The sequence below is a fragment of the Gymnodraco acuticeps genome, unplaced genomic scaffold (genome assembly GCF_902827175.1).
Source record: "Gymnodraco acuticeps unplaced genomic scaffold, fGymAcu1.1, whole genome shotgun sequence".
NCBI classification, from domain to species: Eukaryota; Metazoa; Chordata; class Actinopteri; order Perciformes; family Bathydraconidae; genus Gymnodraco; species Gymnodraco acuticeps.
In genome coordinates, this window is record NW_022990764.1 from 349577 (window position 1) to 367971 (window position 18395).

The following is an 18395-nucleotide window of genomic DNA, read 5'->3' on the forward strand; positions in this document are numbered from 1 at the left end:
AACGAGCTATTGAGTCAGTGTTGTGTTGCTTTGGTCTGGATCTGTGAGCTAACCACGCCCCGTTCATTTGCATATAAGGAATGGAAATGTGTCATTATGAAATACAAGTCTCTTGAAATAAATAAATGTGTCATTATGAAATAAAAGTCTCTTGAAATAAATAAATGTGTCATTATGAAATAAAAGTCCCATGAAATAAATAAATGTGTATTTATATGTACATGTATGCATATGTATTGCCTCATTTATTTATTTCACAATTTATTTCATAGGCATATTTATATTTATATATATGTATTTATTTAATTATTTAATTTTGGCTTGAATGGCATTCCATACTTGCCATGCTTCATCCCTTTATGCTAAGCATTGGACAATAAATGTAACAGCAATTTGTAGTTTAAGTAAGATTTAATTGTATGTGTTATGATTATTTCTAAACTTCAGGAAACAGTTTTATGTTTTAGTATGTGGTTTTAAAGGTGTTTTTTCTCAAATTGTTTTTTTTTGTTAAGTGCAACATTTAATAGCCACATTCCAAGCAAAGAAATACAGAGATAATTGTAATTGTTTATCTAAAAATATATTAGAATATTATAAAACAAGCCAAATGTACAGACCTGATATTGAAAAGATTCAACATAACACAACACAAAATAAATAAAGTGATAAAAGCTTTTTTTTTAAAGTGTAGTTTGTATTATATTATTGGAGCATCAATTCCCTCAAAGCTCCAACCAGCATCATATAGCGGCCATCAGAAGAAGTGCAGTTTTGGCTGAACTGCTCAGCTGTGTGGGCTGCTGCTGACTGTTGACAGATTTCAGCCTATATCAATATAGGATTGTCCGAGGCGTCTTTAAAGGCATCGTTTCCTCCTGTACTGTAGGACTGAGTGGAGCCTCATGATCAGGATACTTTGTGTAAAGCTGAAACGCAGCTCCAGTTTAGGTAAGAAGAACTGTTTACAACCAGGAGGTGAAGAATGACAACATGCCGCAAGAGGTTCAGATGCTCGCCTTTTGCTTTATCTCAGTTGCTCTGTCGCTTTTAGTCACATTGGTCTGTTTAAACGAGAAAGGTAAAGTGAATGAAAAGTGTGACAGTTGATCGCTCCGCCCAGTTAGCTGTGATGCTAGTTTAGCTAGCAGCCTTTAATCTTAGTGGTGCCTTTCCTCCATGTTGGTAATGACAAGCTTTAGGTAGCTCTAGGACCCCGCAGACACCATACAGAGGCAGAAAAAAGGGAAGTTATAACCAGACTGCTGATCACAGGTCAGTTTTTCTCCCGCTAATAAAAGGTGAGATTGTGAAAAGGGCTTCGGACACCGATCCCCGGTCAGCTCCTCCCAAAGTACTTAGCTACGCATTTCCTAACGACGTAAAAGGATAAACATAGAAAGCTATGCCTTAGCTAGCAAACAAAGAGTTGATTTGACAATATATTGTAATAGTTAGCAAGATTAAAACAATTATTAATATCCTTACAAGTCCTTCTAAGCTATTTTAATGGCCAGTTGTTGCTGTTTGGGATAGCGTCGCTCCTCGGCTTTGATGCCAAGATCCAGACGCCCATTATAATCCGCAGAGTCAACATCTCCATTCAACTCCTGGGGCTGCAGGTTGCTCTGTAAGCACGCCTGTCTGGATTCGCTATGCAAGTGAACACAACGCGGGGCTTCTTGTGGTCGGACGTAGAGACGAGGACCTTGTTGAACATCTGGGGGGAGCAGGACATCCAGGCGGCGCTAGATGGGAACTTCCGAAATAGCTTCGTGTACCGCGACGTCTCCCGGAGGCTGGGGGCCACGGGGTTTGAGAGGACACCTGAGCAATGCAGGGTGCGGATCAAAAGCCTCAAGAGACAGTACTTGTTGGCAAAGGAAGGCAATCTACGGAACAACGGGCAGTATCATAAGATCTGTAAGTTTTATGACACCATGGAGAGGATTTTGAGCAACCGGCCTGCTCTTGACCCTCAGGAGTTCATAGACAGTGTGGCGGGGGGAGAGGAGGCCGGGGAGGGCCTGGAGGAGGAGGATGCAGAGGATGCTCAGGATGCTTACTCAGAGAGCACAGGGGAGTGTCCTTACCCTGCAGAGACTGAAGTGAAGCTGGAATATCCTACTATTCCCATCCCAATTCCGGTTAAAGTGACAGTGGGCATAAACAGTAAGTCCTCCTTCCTATTCCACATTTATCTATTTCTAATACTTTGATGATTTGATTGTATGTGCTCAAAGATTCCTCAAACATTGTATTGCCCCTCTCTCCTTCAGGTACTTCAGTGAGACCACATAACAGCAGCCAGCTGGCCAGCAACTTGTCAGCCAGGATACCTAAACGGCCGAGGAAGCGGCGCGCACATTTCCCAATGGAAAAACTAATGGAGCAGTTCCTGGAGCAGAGCGTCCATGCTGAGGACAACTTCTACCGAATGGAGGAGCAGCGCTTGCAGGCAGAAGACACCCGAAGAGAAACGGAACACACCAGGGAGCTGCACATGCTTCAGATGCTCGGACAGATGTTCTCCAGCATCTCCTCCACCAGAGCTGGATCTGCAGCAGAACCCTCCAAAACAGCTCCTCCTGCCCGTGCTCCAGTGTTCTCCAGTGCCTCTCCATCATGTAAACAAGGCCAGTCCGGTCACTTCAGACGCCCTTCAGCCCAGACAGACTGTTGTGCCCCAAAAAGTCAACTGTTGGACCCAGATCCACAGGCAATAGGTATTAGTTTAGCTGTCGTGTGCAGCCTCGAGGGGGAATTAAAAGGCAAATCAGCTTCAATGTGAAGGCTCCATGAAGGAGCTGTCACCACAGTACACGTTTTGTTTTTATGTTAGGTGGTTTGTTAATTGATCTTGTTTTTCAGTATATTGCTATTTGTGTATTTTTGTCATCTTTAGTCTGTTATCCCACACTTTAAAACGATCACTTTGTTTATTCCCTCAGTGTTTGAACGCTACTACAGTTCGGGATCTAAGTCACACAGAGGCATGGATGAGGACTTCCTCTCACTAGTAAAGAGCATCGTCCCTCCACTGACATCGAAAAAGCACAAGGGACAAGATGGACGTATTGGGATCATTGGAGGATGCCAAGAGTATGAAACACAACTCGTTCTCAACACATACATCCTTCACCAAACACAGTTAAGGTTGTTTGTTCTTTAATACATTTGCTCTAATTATTTTCATCTCCACCCTCTAAAGCTACACTGGAGCACCATACTTTGCCGCCATCTCAGCATTGAAAGTGGTATGTAGTAATTATGAGACAATTATCATTAATATTACCCAGCATGACATATACAACAGTTAAAGTGTAGTTCTGGTGCAGTGACAGTGCCTTTGTTTTTCTCCAGGGGGCTGACTTGTCTCATGTGTTCTGCACCAAAGATGCTGCTACTGTCATCAAATCATTCAGCCCTGAACTTATAGTTCATCCTGTCCTGTAAGTACAGATCCACAGGGACCAATTATTCTCTGAATGTCCTCTAATAACCTGTTCACTAGAACACCCCTCTGTATAATGTAATAGTCCTCAACACCAACACATTTTTTTAATACACTGGCAACCTTATTATGCCTGTATACTTAATATAAACGTGCCAAAAGTAATATGTTGTAATAGAAGTGTAGTGCAAGTACCATATCCCAAACAGTAACCCAGAACAACTCTGTGAACATCCTGCATGCAGTTTTATTTGAGAATCAGGCATGGACACATCTTTCTTTCCAACTACTGGCCATCACCTGTGTATGTCATAAAGTAGTAGTATCTCTAGTAGAAAAAGTTTGGATTATTTATGTGCAAGTTAAGGCATAAAAGAACATGGCTTTTGGAAAAAAGAGCAATACCATGTTGGGTCAAAAGTAGTGTATTTAAACCAATCTAACGTGTTTGTGTGTGTCTGTGTGTGTATCAAGGGACAGTCCTAATGCAGTGGAAGAGATAGACAAATGGCTTCCGAGACTTCACGCCCTGGTGGTGGGACCAGGTCTAGGGAGAGAAGACTCATTACTGAAAACAGCCAAGGCATGTGGAATATATTCACTCCCTCCTGCACTTAAACAGTCTCTTGGAACAGATGCTTGTACATAAACACAAAACTGTACGAACATTACATTTTTCACATTTGATATTTATAATACAGTGATGAACTTAGGCTGCACATGAAACAACTCCTCTCTGTGGACACATCTGCACTGATGCTAAGGAGACTCTTAAAAAGACAGTTAAATCCATCAGTCCCTTGTTGGCAAACGTGTATACAATTTAAACTACATATATTTTATATAAATTGGGTAATTCTACTGTCGAGTTGTAACCCAACTTTGCCAAGAATGATCAAACAAGTTGATGTGTATATACAGATTTTCTTTGGTGCAGCCTGAGAGAACTGTACAGTGTGTTTCTTTAACCTAAGTCTTGTTGTTCTTTGCATATTTGCTTCTACATTATCTCAAAATAACGATCTTTTCCCTGTCTTTTAGGAGGTGATAGAGAAGTCTAAAACAAGAGATATCCCGATCATCATAGATGCAGTAAGTCTCAAAATCAAGCTGTTGAACAGATGGGATTGTATTCGCAGAGCTGTACAAAGAACAATGAGTCTGTTTTGTTATTATATTTGTTTATTTCCAACAGGATGGATTATGGCTAGTTACACAGCAACCATCTGTTATTCACGGGTACCACAAAGGCATCCTCACACCTAACTTCATGGAGTTCACTCGACTGTACGAGGCGCTGGTGGGTCTTCTTCCGCAGAGCTGATTTAGACACCAAATAATGGCATATAACACATTATTCTGTGTTAATGTACGCATGTGTGTGTTTGCTGTCTCAGCACCACGAGCCCATGGACATCAGTGATCGTCAGCGCAGCGTCACTCAGCTCAGTGTTGCCATGGGCAATATCACTATGGTGCTAAAAGGAGAACAGGATCTCATTACAGATGGCGGTAAAGGTAAGTGTCAAGATTTCTCACAGTATGAAAACAATATTTAGGAGACACACTTTCCAGCTGATCTATCACCCTTTGCAATGTTACTCTGGAGGCATGTGGTGACTTCCTGACTTTGTTTTCAGTGATCACGTGCAGTGTGGAGGGCAGTGAGAGAAGATGTGGTGGACAGGGGGACGTTCTCTCTGGATCTCTGGGAGTGTTTGCACACTGGGCCCACGCTGCCTCTGCAGCTGGAGTGGGCAGAAGGTGAGGGCATGATTGGCTGCTTGTACATCTTGTTTTAATTGTAGTATATAGCTCCTTTGTTAAGGACCATACCAATTGTTCTTATTTTCAAACAATACTTACAAAAAGCATACCATTTTAAATATGTGAACTATTTTAAAAACATTATGTACCTTTCAGGATAAATGATATACCTTTACAGCCCCCATTGATTTGTTTGCATTGAAAACTCAAATTGCAGAGTTTAAACTTGTGTGAGTTGTAATTCATCATACTTAATTTAGGGTTATTTTTGGTTTATATATTGTATGTAAAGTCAAAGTCAATTTTTCTGTGTTTGTACAGACAGAGAGATCGAAATAACGTTTCCAACAATTCAAAATACAACAATACAAATATATATACAATCAACAGACACATTTACACATATGCACACATTAAGATAAAACACAACAATCAATATATACAAAATAACAGTCACTTCAATATGTTAGAGAATGTACATAGTGTAAGATTATCCATAGCAGCGTAAAAAAAGTGTCTGGTGCTGGAATTGAGTGTCTGAGTGTGTGGGGAGTTATAGTCCAGTGGGGGCAAGGGGGAGAGGGGAGGGAGGGGAGAGAGTTCAGCCTCCTGACAGCCAGAGGCCTGTACTACGATGCCGGATTTTGGCTTAGCGAGCTAGGGAAAACTCCGGTCCTACAACGCTGGTTCACTTTTTAGCGGGCTAGATCTCCATGGTAACTTATGCTGAACGGCTAGCCTGGTCCGGAGCAGGTTAGGTTGCAGGCTAAGAGATGAACTCAGTGAAAGCACTACCTGCTGACCAATCAGAGCTCCGTGTGCGGAGTTTAAAGCGATCAAGTCATATTACAGGAGAAAGGAAATACAGTTTAAATTGCCGTTGCAGGAAAGACGGCCAGCAAAAATCACCGACTGTGTGAGCGTGAACATTTATAGAATATCACCTCCCATCTTCAGAGCAATCTGACTATTATAACATTAGCGTTAAGAAAGCTTACTTAAATATCTGCCACAGCGTAAGTAACCGGATCAAAGTAACATTAGCCTACTTACAATCCGCGGCACTGTGAGTGCAGACGTCGATGTGTCCCATATCATTCATATCGCATCATAATGTATCATATATTTCCTTATCTGAGTCAGCTGAGCCGTATCTGGCCGTGCAACACTCACAGTGTCACATACTGTATGCAGAAGTATTATTTTAAGCAACACATGAAGTTGACGAAACACTCGAGACAAATGTAATTTAAAGTCAGATCGTGTCTTAGACGGGGCAGTGATATCATAAACCTGTTAATGTACGCATTCAAACACTTTTTCTTTTACCAGCTGAATTCACCTTGCAGGTGCAACTATGTGGCTTTTATCCTGGATAAAGTGTTTAAGTCATGGATGTTTAAAGTTTAACGTCTTCATTGTCTAATATTATAGTTGACTTTTCATTCAGGAAGTATGACGCTGAGCTGTCAGTACGCTTCTCCATGTTTGTGATTGGTTGAATGCTCCAAATACCACCCTTTTCATGTGAACGCGCACCTAACTAGATAGGACACGGCTGGCTTGAGTTAACGAGTTGATAACCAGCGTCGTAGGACAGTTTAGCGAGAGCGCGTTTGTTTTGGATTAGGTAAGCCGGGTAACTCAAACATATCCAGGTTAGGTTGAACCGGCTTCGTAGTACAGGCCTCTGGTGTAAAAAACTAAACTTGTAAAGCTAATACAATTATGTATCTTAATATGATTAAAAACGATTGTAAATTATACACCATGGCAAATGGTAAAAAAACTGTAGTGGGTTTTTTCCAATATACTCTAGTTTTTCGTAGATACATATGAAAGTAATCTCTTACTTGCAGCCCTCATGTATTCTTATTTTCACTTGATAGTGCACTTTGAAAGTTAAACCACCAGTATGCTATTTTGACTTGTAGTATTGTATGAACAAACACATGTTAAGTATATGTCTCCTTGTTTCCTAATCCATTATTTTTGTTATTATTTCTCCAGTGCGAATCCATCAATGGTTGCAGCATTCGGGGCCTGTTCTCTAACAAGACAGTGCAACAACCAAGCGTTCCAGCGACATGGCCGCTCCACCACCACAACGGACATGATCCAGGAGATTGGTTCAGCCTTCAAAAAGCTATTTGAAAGCTGAAAGAATCACATTTATATCAAAACTGTTGTTTTAAACACTATACATACATACTAAGTTTTGCATTCTTGAAGCCGTAATATAGCCTGTTGGTGGTTGGTGGGCCACTGAAAAATGTTTTAATGTTAAATTTGAATTATCACATTTGAAATGAATAAATACACACTGACTCGTTTTAAGTGTTTTAAATTAAGCCTAACAAACACTGTCTTCCATTTGATCATTAATATATTCACCAAATATGAGGTAGATGCATTTTTCCCAACCCACCAAATACACTGAGATGGTAAGATAAATGGGGCCACTGTTTGAATTTTGAAATAAATTATAAATCAAATTTTGTTGGAGTTACTTTTAACCAAGTTCTTGAAAACCATTATGGTAACTTCCCTTTGTGGCCATAGAGGGCAATATTGACTTGGACCATGGTCTTGTGGTTTGTTGCTGCTTTATTAATGTGTTTAAAATGGGTCATTGCTAAATCATTGAGAGCAGAGAACGATACTTTATGTGCCGAAATAAGGGGACCTATGTGAAATGTATGGTAGAAGGGATTCAGATTCAGAATACTTTATTGGCCATTACATTTACATAACATGGAAATGTGTCTTTGGCACGGGCAAATAAGATAAAATAACACTCACAATACACAGTACAACATAACATTCGTACACACAAAAAGAGGGAATTTGCATCTAAGTAGCAGTCTTAATAAAAGTGCAGTGTGATATGGGTCCATTCAAATAGCTGTTGTATTAAAACAAAACATAATTTACTATACATTTAAATGTTGTGATGGTGTTGGTGGCAAAATGTCCAATAAATAAATACATTTGTTCAAAGATAACGCGCCAGGAAGTACATGAAATAGTTCACTTGTATCTTTGGTTGCCATAGCAGCTTTGTTGTGGCGCATATTTAAACATATTTGTTCAGGCACTTTGGCTAGCAGCTAACATTAGCTTGCTGAAGGACCCACGGATCCGCCGTACACACACACGACCTAGCGATAGCATCAACAGTCGCTGCATCACGGAGGGTTAGACGTCAGACTTTTGCTACAGAAAAACGAATAATATCCACACAGGTAAGTTCCTCTGCACGCCACCTGAATACCAACTTACCTAGATACGTTTGGTTAAGTCCCATTAAAGTTGTTTCTGTTATTCTTATTAAAAGCTTCGTTTAGTAATACAAAGCGTTGAAAGCTAATCAAAGCTAATTTGGCTAGCAGTTAAATACAAGCAATCGTGATAGAAAATAGGCCACTAACAGTGTAAAAGTAATTGATAATAATGTGTGTTATGGTTTTTATTACAGTGATTTGTCGGTGTAATGTTAGCATATGGATGTAAGTGTTATATGATTGTTTACTTTGTGGTTGAATGAAGAGGCTAAGCGTTAATCTTTGTTTTTGACACATTGGGGTGTCGGTTGTCAGCGCTGCCCGCCAGCGATTAAAGAACATTTTATTTCGTTGTATGCTTTTTAAGCCAATCTCAAAGTTGCTAAGAAAGAAAGTTGGTTAACACTGCTTGACGTAGCAGGATAGTTGACGTTTATCATCTCGACTAAAATTAGACACGGAAACTCAGCTGTTACTGATGTAAATGATAGATTATTCATTTGATCAGTGAATGTTATGGGTTGATTTCACACTAAAACATCGGTGTGTTTTTTTTTAACTCGTTCACTATCTCTAGTCATACGCTAGTTCATCCAGCTAATGTTAAATCATGCTACTGTTTAGCTTTGTTGTCTTCTTCGTTGGATTGGAGAAGGGCACCCTGAGGTCCACTCAGCAACAACTGTATGTTACTATGTTATCTATCTATAGTTATCTGTTAACTATAGTTATTTATTATATCTAGAAATTAGTTATTTTTCTTTGGCCACGAACTAGTGAGCTCTCAGTTGGCAGATTCATAGCACACGTAGCGATTTTCAGGATGGCTGACTCCAGATCAGTGTCCCCTCCCCCTTTCATATCTTCACCATTATTGTCAATATTTCCGGACTGATTTCAGATAATCCATACTGATAAACGAGACAGAATGCACACATATTATACACAATTGCATCAGAGAAGTGTAGTGGTACTAAACGATGAACTACTTTCCCTAAAACCAGCATTTAAACATCGTTTCAGCAACAATACACATTGATTTACTCTCAACAGGTGCAGGTGTCTCGGGATAAGGAGGGATCTGCAATGTTGAACCCGACAAATGGCGACCCAGGCAACGTCGTTGTGAATTATGTGGAGGAGTATTTGGACCTGGTGGAGTCTCTGCCCTTTGATCTGCAGAGGAGTGTGTCCCTCATGAAGGAAATTGATGCCAGGTATCAAGGTAAAGAGGATAGACAGTGTGGACATTTTTCTTATAAATGAATCAAAAATAAAAGGTAACAATAATCATATTGTAAGATGCACAACATAGTTCCCTAATGATTTGTATACATAAATGTGTGTGTGACTCTGATTTCTAAGGATGTGTCCTTGTTTATTTGTTATACATTAGTATTGCTAGTGTGTGAGCACCTATGGAGTGACTTACATTTATCACAAGGTTTTTTCCTTACTTCACCCACCAAAACAAAACTGACCAATTTGTCTCTTTCGTAAATGTAACAAAAACGAATGCAGTGATAATAGTTCAATGATTGAACTGACATATCTGAACCAAACATTAATTCTCAATTGCTATTTTATCAAGGACACCTAAATGTCATGCTAGACCCCTTTCGTTATTTCACCTGTTATTCAGTAAAAAAAAAAACCTTCACAGTCAAGGTATTTCAATATAAGCTGAAAGTTTATATTGACTTGGTGTGAACTTTTTTTGAATATGTTAAATGACAGTATTCTTATCCCACTTGATTTCTTGTTTGGCAGATGTTCTGAAGGAGCTCGATGACGCTTATGAGCGGTATCGCCGGGAGTCTGACTCCCTGCAGAGGCGGAAGCTTCAGTTATCCATTCAGAGGGCACTGATTCGCAGTCAGGAGCTCGGAGATGAGAAGATACAGATTGCCGGTCAAATGGTACGTTATGAACGCCCTGCGCTGCTTCAGGGGTCAAACTTCCAGGTCTTAAAGTTTGAAAGTGCTTTCCTGGAATGAATGGGCTCAGAAAGCATACCCAGAGTAAATAAAAACAGGTATTTTAGACCTTCTTAAAGGGCTTTTTGTGTAAGACTCTCCAAATTTGACACCATGAAGAAAATCTGAAAACCGCAGAATCTTATTATTATAGTTTCACACTGGAGGGTCATCAGAACCATAGCAACAAATACAACTTACCCCTTTGACTTAGAATAGAATATAGACAAGAATATGTATCTCTTATAAAACATATGTACAAGGGATGTTGGAAACAGTTATATTATAAACATACAACTTCAGTTTTAGCTCTTAGAAAAGTGGTTAACCAATACAGAGCCTGTGGCTTCGATTTGTATTTAAGTCTGTCGAATTAGGCAGTAAACTTTTTCTTTTTTACAGACAAAATCATCAAAACGTCTTATAAGAAGAACACCATTCTTCAACTTACTACTTTCTCTAAATTAATCAAGTTTAGTCTTATTTTCTAGTTCAATTTGCAAGCACATAGATAACTACATGTTGTTCAAACAGCAGGATGAGCTTTGCAGTAACATTTAAACATTCTTAATTTCAGGTGGAGCTGGTCGAGAACCGAACGCGACAAATAGACTGGCACTCTGAACTCCTCCTTTCCTCTCAAGAAGTCCCAGAAACTCCGGTCCCCGTACCGGCCTCCGTGACAACCACCGCAGCGTCCACGGTGTCGTCCTCGTCGTCATCTTCAGCCACCGTACCTCCAGGGAAAACTAGCCATCACGACAAGAAGCGTGATGAGTTAACTCCAAGCTCTGCAGGTGTAGACAAGGCTGGAGGGAAGCGCTCGCGGCGTCAGAAAAATGGAGACAATCGGGAAAGTTACGGGGCTCTGGATCAACCCGAGGATGTGGGAGTGGGTGCATCCCGGGAAAAGAGGGCCAAAACATCTTCAAAGAAGAAGAAGAGGTCCAAAGGAAAGTCTGAGAGAGAAGTGTCCCCCCCAGACCTGCCCATCGACCCAGATGAGCCCACGTACTGCCTCTGTGAGCAGGTGTCATACGGAGAGATGATTGGCTGTGATAACGATGAATGTCCCATCGAATGGTTCCATTTCTCCTGTGTGGGGCTCCATCACAAGCCAAAGGGCAAGTGGTACTGCCCCAAGTGTCGGGGGGAGAACGAGAAGACCATGGACAAGGCCTTAGAGAGGGCCAAGAAGGAGCGGGCCTACAACAGGTAGCTCGCTCCATCCACCTCATGAACACTTTTGCATACAAATTACATTTTTATGTAGTGTCTTTGTTTTCCATATTGTCAACAGTGTTAAAAAAATAAGCAATGTAAAGAGGGATGCTGTAAATAGTTATTTTTGTAACTGCTGCATAGCTGTGAGAAAAAATATTTGTCCTTCCTGGTTGGGAAAGAATAGACACAGTACAACCTGGATTAACGTTACATCCCCTTTGTTTTCATCATGCATGCAACTTAACCCAGTCCGTTATATATGCTCAGTTAACAAATAAAACATTTCTTAATAAAGGAGAATTTCAGGATGTTGTGAAGACTTTTGTCAAATGTTATTCATACATATTACCCTGAGGACTTCTTAGAGACAAAGATAAGAGTGGTTATTTGAACACAACTGAGGAGATTTCAGATTTTTAAAAGCTAGTTTTACATTTAGTTTTTACAAAACTATATTCAACTTTATTGTCATTGTGCAAAGTACAGGTACAAGCCAATGACATGCAGTTAGTATCCAACCAGAAATGCAAGAAAAAAACACTAATTGCCTTATGTACATTAAAAGGATCATTATTCACTAGTATGTCCCCCGACTGTACTGTCTATGAAGAGATCTCCTAAATCCCTCTGTGTGGTTTGGGAACAACATAATCCAAAGTCCTCGTTTTGTGCTCTGCCTTCTAAAGTTCAGATAAAGCTAATATGAGGCTTCAGCAGTCTAAAGGTCAGACAGTACACATATTTCTTTTAAGCAGAAAAGTCTATTTTTCTGTGACAAATGTTTGCATAATCACAAGGTCGTTTTTTTTATTACTAAAAAGCCTTTCTGGGCAATAGAGATCTATGGATATTGTCAGCCTTCAATTCACAATTTAATGTTTAGATTTACATCATACAATTCTAAATAAATATCCTTAGCAGTAGCATTGTTTGGCTTGTTTAATATTCTTTGGCAATACTCAGTGAAAATGTGAAACCATGTTTTTACAATTTGATTGATTTGTCTTCTTGATATCACTCAAAACCTGAGATTTCATGATAAACTAACTCATGTGACAAGCAAAGTATTATCGGTCACATCTGCAGTCACAATAAAAGCTCCTCACAAAGATGGATTATCCTTCTTTTATTTACAAGTGCTGAAAAAATGACATGGGAACAACCAGTGCAAAATCTGTACATAAATTCAGATGCAGACTTCGTATATACATGAGTACTGAACAGGAACGTGAATACACTCTTTTCTGTCATGCATGTAACAGAGTTCACAACACAGCAAAAGACACGGTGTAAATACATCTGATTTAGTTTCAGTCTGTGATGCTCAGGCTGCTCATTCTCACGAGGAAGGGTACGATGATCACACTGGAGCCGATAAACTGCCCTGTGAAAACTAACTGGCAGAAAAGATGAGGAGCACAACAGAAGAGGACCCATGACTTAATTCACACACCCTCCAAGACATTAAACATCATTTATCATTGGGAGTTATTACAGCAAGTAAGAACACACCAGAATTTGTGGGTAATGGCCCAGAAGTCCATACTGAGGAAACATCAAGGCAAGATTCAGCACGTTTCCCCTGATGAAGAGGGGAATAGGACAAAACAAATCCCTCGTAGCGGGCAAAAAAACATTCTATGAATGGAGTTTGAAGGTAAAGTGCATAAAAGCTTAAAATCAAAAAGGAGGGGGGGCCCAGAAATGAACAGGTACTCCACTAAAACTCGCAGCACACACAGCTTAACAATGGAGAGCAGCTAGCAGGACGATCAGGTCAACTGTCTCTCCAGCTTTGTTCTACGATGGCCGACACACGCTTCTCGTATTCCCGCTTGTTCTCCTGGTACAGCTGAGCGGCCTGACTGTTAGCTGGACTGTTGGGGTTTGGTTCATCAAGCAGGGACTGGGGGGGGGGGGGGGGAGAAAAGAAGCACTGAAGGTGAGACCTTTTTAGTGGAATATAACCATCTTCCTGTAGCCATATTCATCCACTGACAGGCTTGTGTGTGTGGGGGCATTTGTTTATGATAGTATCGTTCGTTCCGGTGCACTCCGGCAGGACTATAGCACATCGAGATTAAGATTAAACGAATTTTTTCACTTGGGAATACACTTAACTATGGAGAACCAGATTTGTGTAAAGTACTGTTCGTGGTAATTTGAAAACAAATGCCGGTGGTGTCGGACACACACGAACACGCACACAGAGCGGAGCTGAGCACACACCATGCGCCCCGGTGACAGGACATCTCCTTCATAAAGCGAGGGGGAATACTCTGGTAGTTCGATGTGTGTATAGGTGTGTGTGGTTAAACGTAGCAGCCTCGATCTCTATTCAGCGGTTCTAATGAAGGGAAACGCAGTGAAGTAAACAGTAAAAGGCACAGCTCTTTGCAGCTGGTGCTGCTCTTCTCAGATTCTGCTGAGTTACACGTTACTGCCTCCAGTGCCCTGTACGACGAAGCCAGTTCAACAGACCCTGGACCTGGACATGTTCGATTTACCCGGCTTAACTAACCCTAACAAACGCGATGTCGATAAGCGGTCCTACGAAGCTGGTTATCAACTCAGTAAATCAACCAGGGTTTCTCTGTCCGGCTGAGAGCGCGTTCATGTGAAAGGGACGGGGTTAGCAACATTTGACCAATCACAAACATGGAGACGCGTGCTGATAGCGCAGCGTCATACTTCATGAATGAATAGTGTAAATAGCAAATCCTGCTTCGTAGTATAGGCCACTGGTGCCGCAGAGATTTCATAAAGTGAAGGAGGTTTTCCTTCTATAAAACAGCTGTGGGCAGCAGATACTGTGAGTCACGGACAGGAATCCCTCAATATAAATAAAACGAGGCCACGCTTTAGTAACTCGTGCGAATGAGAAAGTAAAATGTGGCCACGTTTTATTTATTTTTCTCTCAATGAACCCTCCAGGGCTCCGTAATTTTGCCTAGTTAAACACATACAATATGTGCATTTACAGCTTCTTAATCTTAAGTAATTTGCTCTGCTTTATATGTCTTAACCCTGAGTACCTCTTAGTTTTTCCTTTGTGGTTTCAACATTTATTAAGTCATTGTTTATTGACACTTCCTACCTGGATAGATGTAAGAATTGAGGACACATCATAAGTGGGACTCCAACGGTTCTGTAGGATGTCCAAGCATATACTGCCATCTGCATAGACTGTGGATGAAAACACAATTACACACTGCACATAAATATTAACACTTTAATGTGTGAAGAGATAAGAACATATTCCTACCATTTGGATGAAACATCTTTGACACAAATCGTACTGTGGGGGGTTTGTTGGGGTATTCTTCTGTGAACTCTACAATGAGTTTAAATGTGCCTGGGACAAAGAGAAGACACAAAAACTATTTATTTATTAGCCTTAAAACCGGACTGCGAGTCAGCTGTTTAACACAACAGAAAAACACACATTTAAACACGACGCTGAAGTTGGCTTCCGATTCAGAGCATCCGATTCGGCAGTTAAGGGGAAAGTTAAGGGACATTTAATTTACAGCGCTGAGCGAACAATCCTCCGTGTTTGAACCTCTTAAATCGCTGCATAGCCGATTTATTTGGACTGGATTATCCCAGAGTCTAAAGATTATTTATAAACAAAGTTTGAGATTTGTGAAACCTTTATTCTATTTGTGAAAATACAAGAAGGCATAAAGGCTTGCCCAGCTGGGAGGTTCACTCTCTGATTCTGATCCTGGCCTGCTGCAGCAACCTCAGCCTTCCACCTGTGTTTGTATTTTCACAAATATAATAAAGGTTTCACAAATCTCAAACTGGGTTATAAAGAATGTTTAGACCCTCTGGGATAATCCAGTCCAGATTTGACGAGTGTAGGTCTAGTGGTTTCAGATCAGGACCTCGTCTAATGTGGTCTACATGTATAAAAAAAAAATAAAATAAAAAAAAAAGCACTGAAATCAATCAATCAACAACTTTATTAATCCCGCAAGGGCAATTGGTTATGAGCAGCAGCTTATGTCATGTACACAGGCAGGAACATACAAGAAGACAAACACACAGATACACCCGGGAGCACAGATGTGAATAATTCTAATTTACACTATAAATAGTTCAAAGCATCACAATAATAAATAAATAAATAATCAAGTTAAAAGCCTTTTCAAGAATTTAAAAAGGCTTTTAAATCTCCCTTGTTTGTATTTTCACAAATAGAATAAAGGTTTCACAAATCTCAAACTGTGTTATAAAGAATGTTTAGACCCTCTGGGATAATCCAGTCCAAATAAATCGGCTATGCAGCGATTTAAGAGGTTCAAACACTGACTGCCGAATCGGATGCTCTGAATCGGAGGCCAACTTCAGCGTCGTCATTTAAACGATTGTTTGAAAATGAGCATCTATTTAAATATATTCTAAATTAAATAATGGGTTTGCATGCTGTAAAGTTTCTATGTTTGTGTTGTTTTATATTCAATACAGTGACAATATGCCTGACTACAAAAAACAACAAGTTATTAACGTACCATCCTCAAAGGGAGTTCCTTCAGGGCTGTGAGGTTAGAGAAAAAAGAAGATTGTCATTGATTTTGAACGTCAAACACAAATTATTTCGATGTAAATGATGACTGTATCAATGTCTTACCCAAATATGACTGCATTCCACGCCATAATGTTGTTTTCAGATGGAGCACCACTGACACCCGCGGGAGGGTCCTCTTGTAGCCTTTATAAAAAAAGAAAACAAAGAAAGAAACGTTATTTATTTAGCCAGAGTTTAGTGAATTCAGTAATCTAATGACCTTTTAACAATAGGCCACAGACAAATATGATATTTTAAACAAGCAAAAGTGGAAGTAAAGGGGACTGAATTGCCACATTCAAATGATTACAGATCGATTACTTGACTACCTTGGCTGTGCCATTAAAACATTAATAATAAAGTTTTGCAAAAAACAATTGAGCCTGCTAGAAAGAAATATATACATATCATGAAAAGAAACTAAACAACAGTCTTTGTAAATCCCTGAAGTCAATGCCATCATGCTTAAATTGTGGATTGTTACCTCTTACCAAACACAACAGCTTCAAAGTTTTAGTTTGCAAACTAAGGATGGGACAGAGACCTTCATATTGTGGCAGCTCAAAGTCCAAGTTGAAAACATTGTGTAGGCATTGGTTCTATCTTTTTCTTTCTATTGACCCTATAAATAACACAAGGACAAATCTAAAAAGCCTTCGACATAAACCTAAGGACCCATATCTGTGTTATTCTTATCAGTCAGAAAAACAACCACTACTTGTAAAAGGTTTCACTAGCTTATGTAGAAACACTTGTAATGACCACTGAGTACAGACTTAGTTTGAAAAGGACTGTCTTAAAGAAGGGGTCCTGTATATCTGAACTCCACAACAATGCCCTGTCCAAATCCCTGCAGGTTACCACTTCCGGTCAGAATTGATAAGACAAGCTGACACTCAGGACAATCAAAGGATCTGAGGGAAATTAAATGTACAGTGAGGTGTACACACGTTGGAAGAAAATTGATATATAGAGGGATTTCTCTATTTCGTTATATTGGCCTGAGTGAAAAAGGCAACGTGTTCTGTTACTGAATAACAAGACCGTTTCGTGGTGACTGCAGAAGATGAAGTATACTTTTTATTTGGCTTTATGTTGTTCTTGCCTACAACACAATGTACTCGTCTGGGATTTCAGTATAATAATCCGTGTTGCTAGATCTTTAAAAACGGCTAATCCATCTATAATTACTAACACAAACGTTTTACTAACTATTTTAATGCTACAATTTAGGGACCCTATGATTCCAAAATAAGGTAAGCTATTGTTAGTTGGCATTGTAACTTACACCATCTTACCCCATATAATACAAAACAGCGACTGGTTTAAATTCACGGAACACTAACGTTTGATACATGGCATTACATTGATCTTGTCAATGGAAAAATAAATATATATTTAACTGCCAGCTAACAGCCATAAACTGGGACAGTAACTATATCGAATATTCTGCTAGCATTTATCGGTTAGCACTGTTAGCTTCTAGCTACGGGCGAAGCTCTTCTACAAAATCAGCTTTATTTCACTTCAATGTCCAAGGTTCATACAAACTCAAGATTAACTATACATTGTTTGCGTTACGTTAATGTGTTACTGTTTAGAATGTTTGAATCCAACTGTTACTATGAAAAAAATACAGGTGAGCTATTTCAAGCTAACGCTAGGCTAATGTTAGCTGTTTTTGACAAATCATCGACTTACCTTTTAAAATCTCTCATAAGTCTCCTTCTAGCCGGGGTGGACATGGTTTAAATTGTGAAACACGTAATGGTAACACTGAACCGTGAACAGGTGCGTATTTATCAAAAGGTAATATTGTTTTCACTAGTTATTTGGCACCTTCACAGTGACCCTGTTAGCACTAGCAGCAGCCAGAGTCGCTCTGCCGATAATCCTGATTCCTTGGTTAGGCCAGCTAGGTTTACTGGACGATACCAAATCAAGGAGAGAGGAGGAAACCATTTCAAATAATAAATGTCACAACACTTTCTGGCATTGGAATATCAGTACACACATCCGAAACGTTATACATACATGTGTGTTAATGCATTTCTCTACATACAGGGAAGATGCAGTTATGTATTACGTTATTGTATTAGAACAGCCTTTTCCTTCCC

General features: G+C 39.8%; 3 protein-coding genes across 7 annotated transcripts; 2 read left to right on the forward strand and 1 right to left on the reverse strand.

Moving 5' to 3' along the window:
* Positions 1-772: 772 nt before the first annotated feature.
* Positions 773-7718, forward strand: naxd (NAD(P)HX dehydratase). Of its 5 annotated transcripts, XM_034232307.1 has the most exons (11): positions 1309-2172; positions 2280-2726; positions 2952-3102; positions 3212-3257; positions 3364-3452; positions 3929-4037; positions 4496-4546; positions 4650-4754; positions 4852-4972; positions 5095-5218; positions 7232-7718. In XM_034232307.1, the coding sequence occupies exons 1-11, from the start codon at positions 1656-1658 to the stop codon at positions 7380-7382; spliced, it is 1911 nt and encodes a 636-aa protein (XP_034088198.1). In that variant the 5' UTR covers positions 1309-1655; the 3' UTR covers positions 7383-7718. The 5 variants fall into 5 exon arrangements, with proteins under 5 accessions (XP_034088200.1, XP_034088199.1, XP_034088201.1 ...); XM_034232309.1 differs by lacking the exons at positions 1309-2172; positions 2280-2726 and adding an exon at positions 773-951; XM_034232308.1 differs by lacking the exons at positions 1309-2172; positions 2280-2726 and adding an exon at positions 864-1081.
* A 638-nt stretch (positions 7719-8356) lies between these two features.
* ing1 (inhibitor of growth family, member 1) lies at positions 8357-12018 on the forward strand. The gene is made up of 4 exons (XM_034232392.1): positions 8357-8466; positions 9559-9730; positions 10276-10424; positions 11059-12018. Exons 2-4 carry the CDS (start codon positions 9592-9594, stop codon positions 11698-11700), a joined length of 930 nt encoding a protein of 309 aa, XP_034088283.1. The 5' UTR covers positions 8357-8466; positions 9559-9591; the 3' UTR covers positions 11701-12018.
* Positions 12019-12815: 797 nt separating this feature from the next.
* ube2al (ubiquitin conjugating enzyme E2 A, like) lies at positions 12816-18181 on the reverse strand. The gene is made up of 6 exons (XM_034232393.1): positions 17980-18181; positions 16342-16422; positions 16223-16248; positions 14971-15060; positions 14803-14891; positions 12816-13611 (listed from the first exon to the last, which is right to left on the reverse strand). Exons 1-6 carry the CDS (start codon positions 18021-18023, stop codon positions 13483-13485), a joined length of 459 nt encoding a protein of 152 aa, XP_034088284.1. The 5' UTR covers positions 18024-18181; the 3' UTR covers positions 12816-13482.
* Positions 18182-18395: the final 214 nt, after the last annotated feature.

Excerpts from the sequence above, each read along its gene's own strand:
- ing1 (XM_034232392.1), top strand. The coding sequence starts at position 9,592 with ATGTTGAACCCGACAAATGGCGACCCAGGCAACGTCGTTGTGAATTAT. Across the intron at positions 9,731-10,275 it reads AATTGATGCCAGGTATCAAG|ATGTTCTGAAGGAGCTCGAT; the intron begins GTAAAGAGGATA and ends CTTGTTTGGCAG. Across the intron at positions 10,425-11,058 it reads TACAGATTGCCGGTCAAATG|GTGGAGCTGGTCGAGAACCG; the intron begins GTACGTTATGAA and ends TCTTAATTTCAG.
- naxd (XM_034232307.1), top strand. The coding sequence starts at position 1,656 with ATGCAAGTGAACACAACGCGGGGCTTCTTGTGGTCGGACGTAGAGACG. Across the intron at positions 2,173-2,279 it reads AGTGACAGTGGGCATAAACA|GTACTTCAGTGAGACCACAT; the intron begins GTAAGTCCTCCT and ends TCTCTCCTTCAG. Across the intron at positions 5,219-7,231 it reads GCAGCTGGAGTGGGCAGAAG|TGCGAATCCATCAATGGTTG; the intron begins GTGAGGGCATGA and ends TTATTTCTCCAG.
- ube2al (XM_034232393.1), bottom strand. The coding sequence starts at position 18,023 with ATGTCCACCCCGGCTAGAAGGAGACTTATGAGAGATTTTAAAAG. Across the intron at positions 15,061-16,222 it reads AGGAACTCCCTTTGAGGATG|GCACATTTAAACTCATTGTA; the intron begins GTACGTTAATAA and ends TCTTTGTCCCAG. Across the intron at positions 14,892-14,970 it reads AAAGATGTTTCATCCAAATG|TCTATGCAGATGGCAGTATA; the intron begins GTAGGAATATGT and ends TTTCATCCACAG.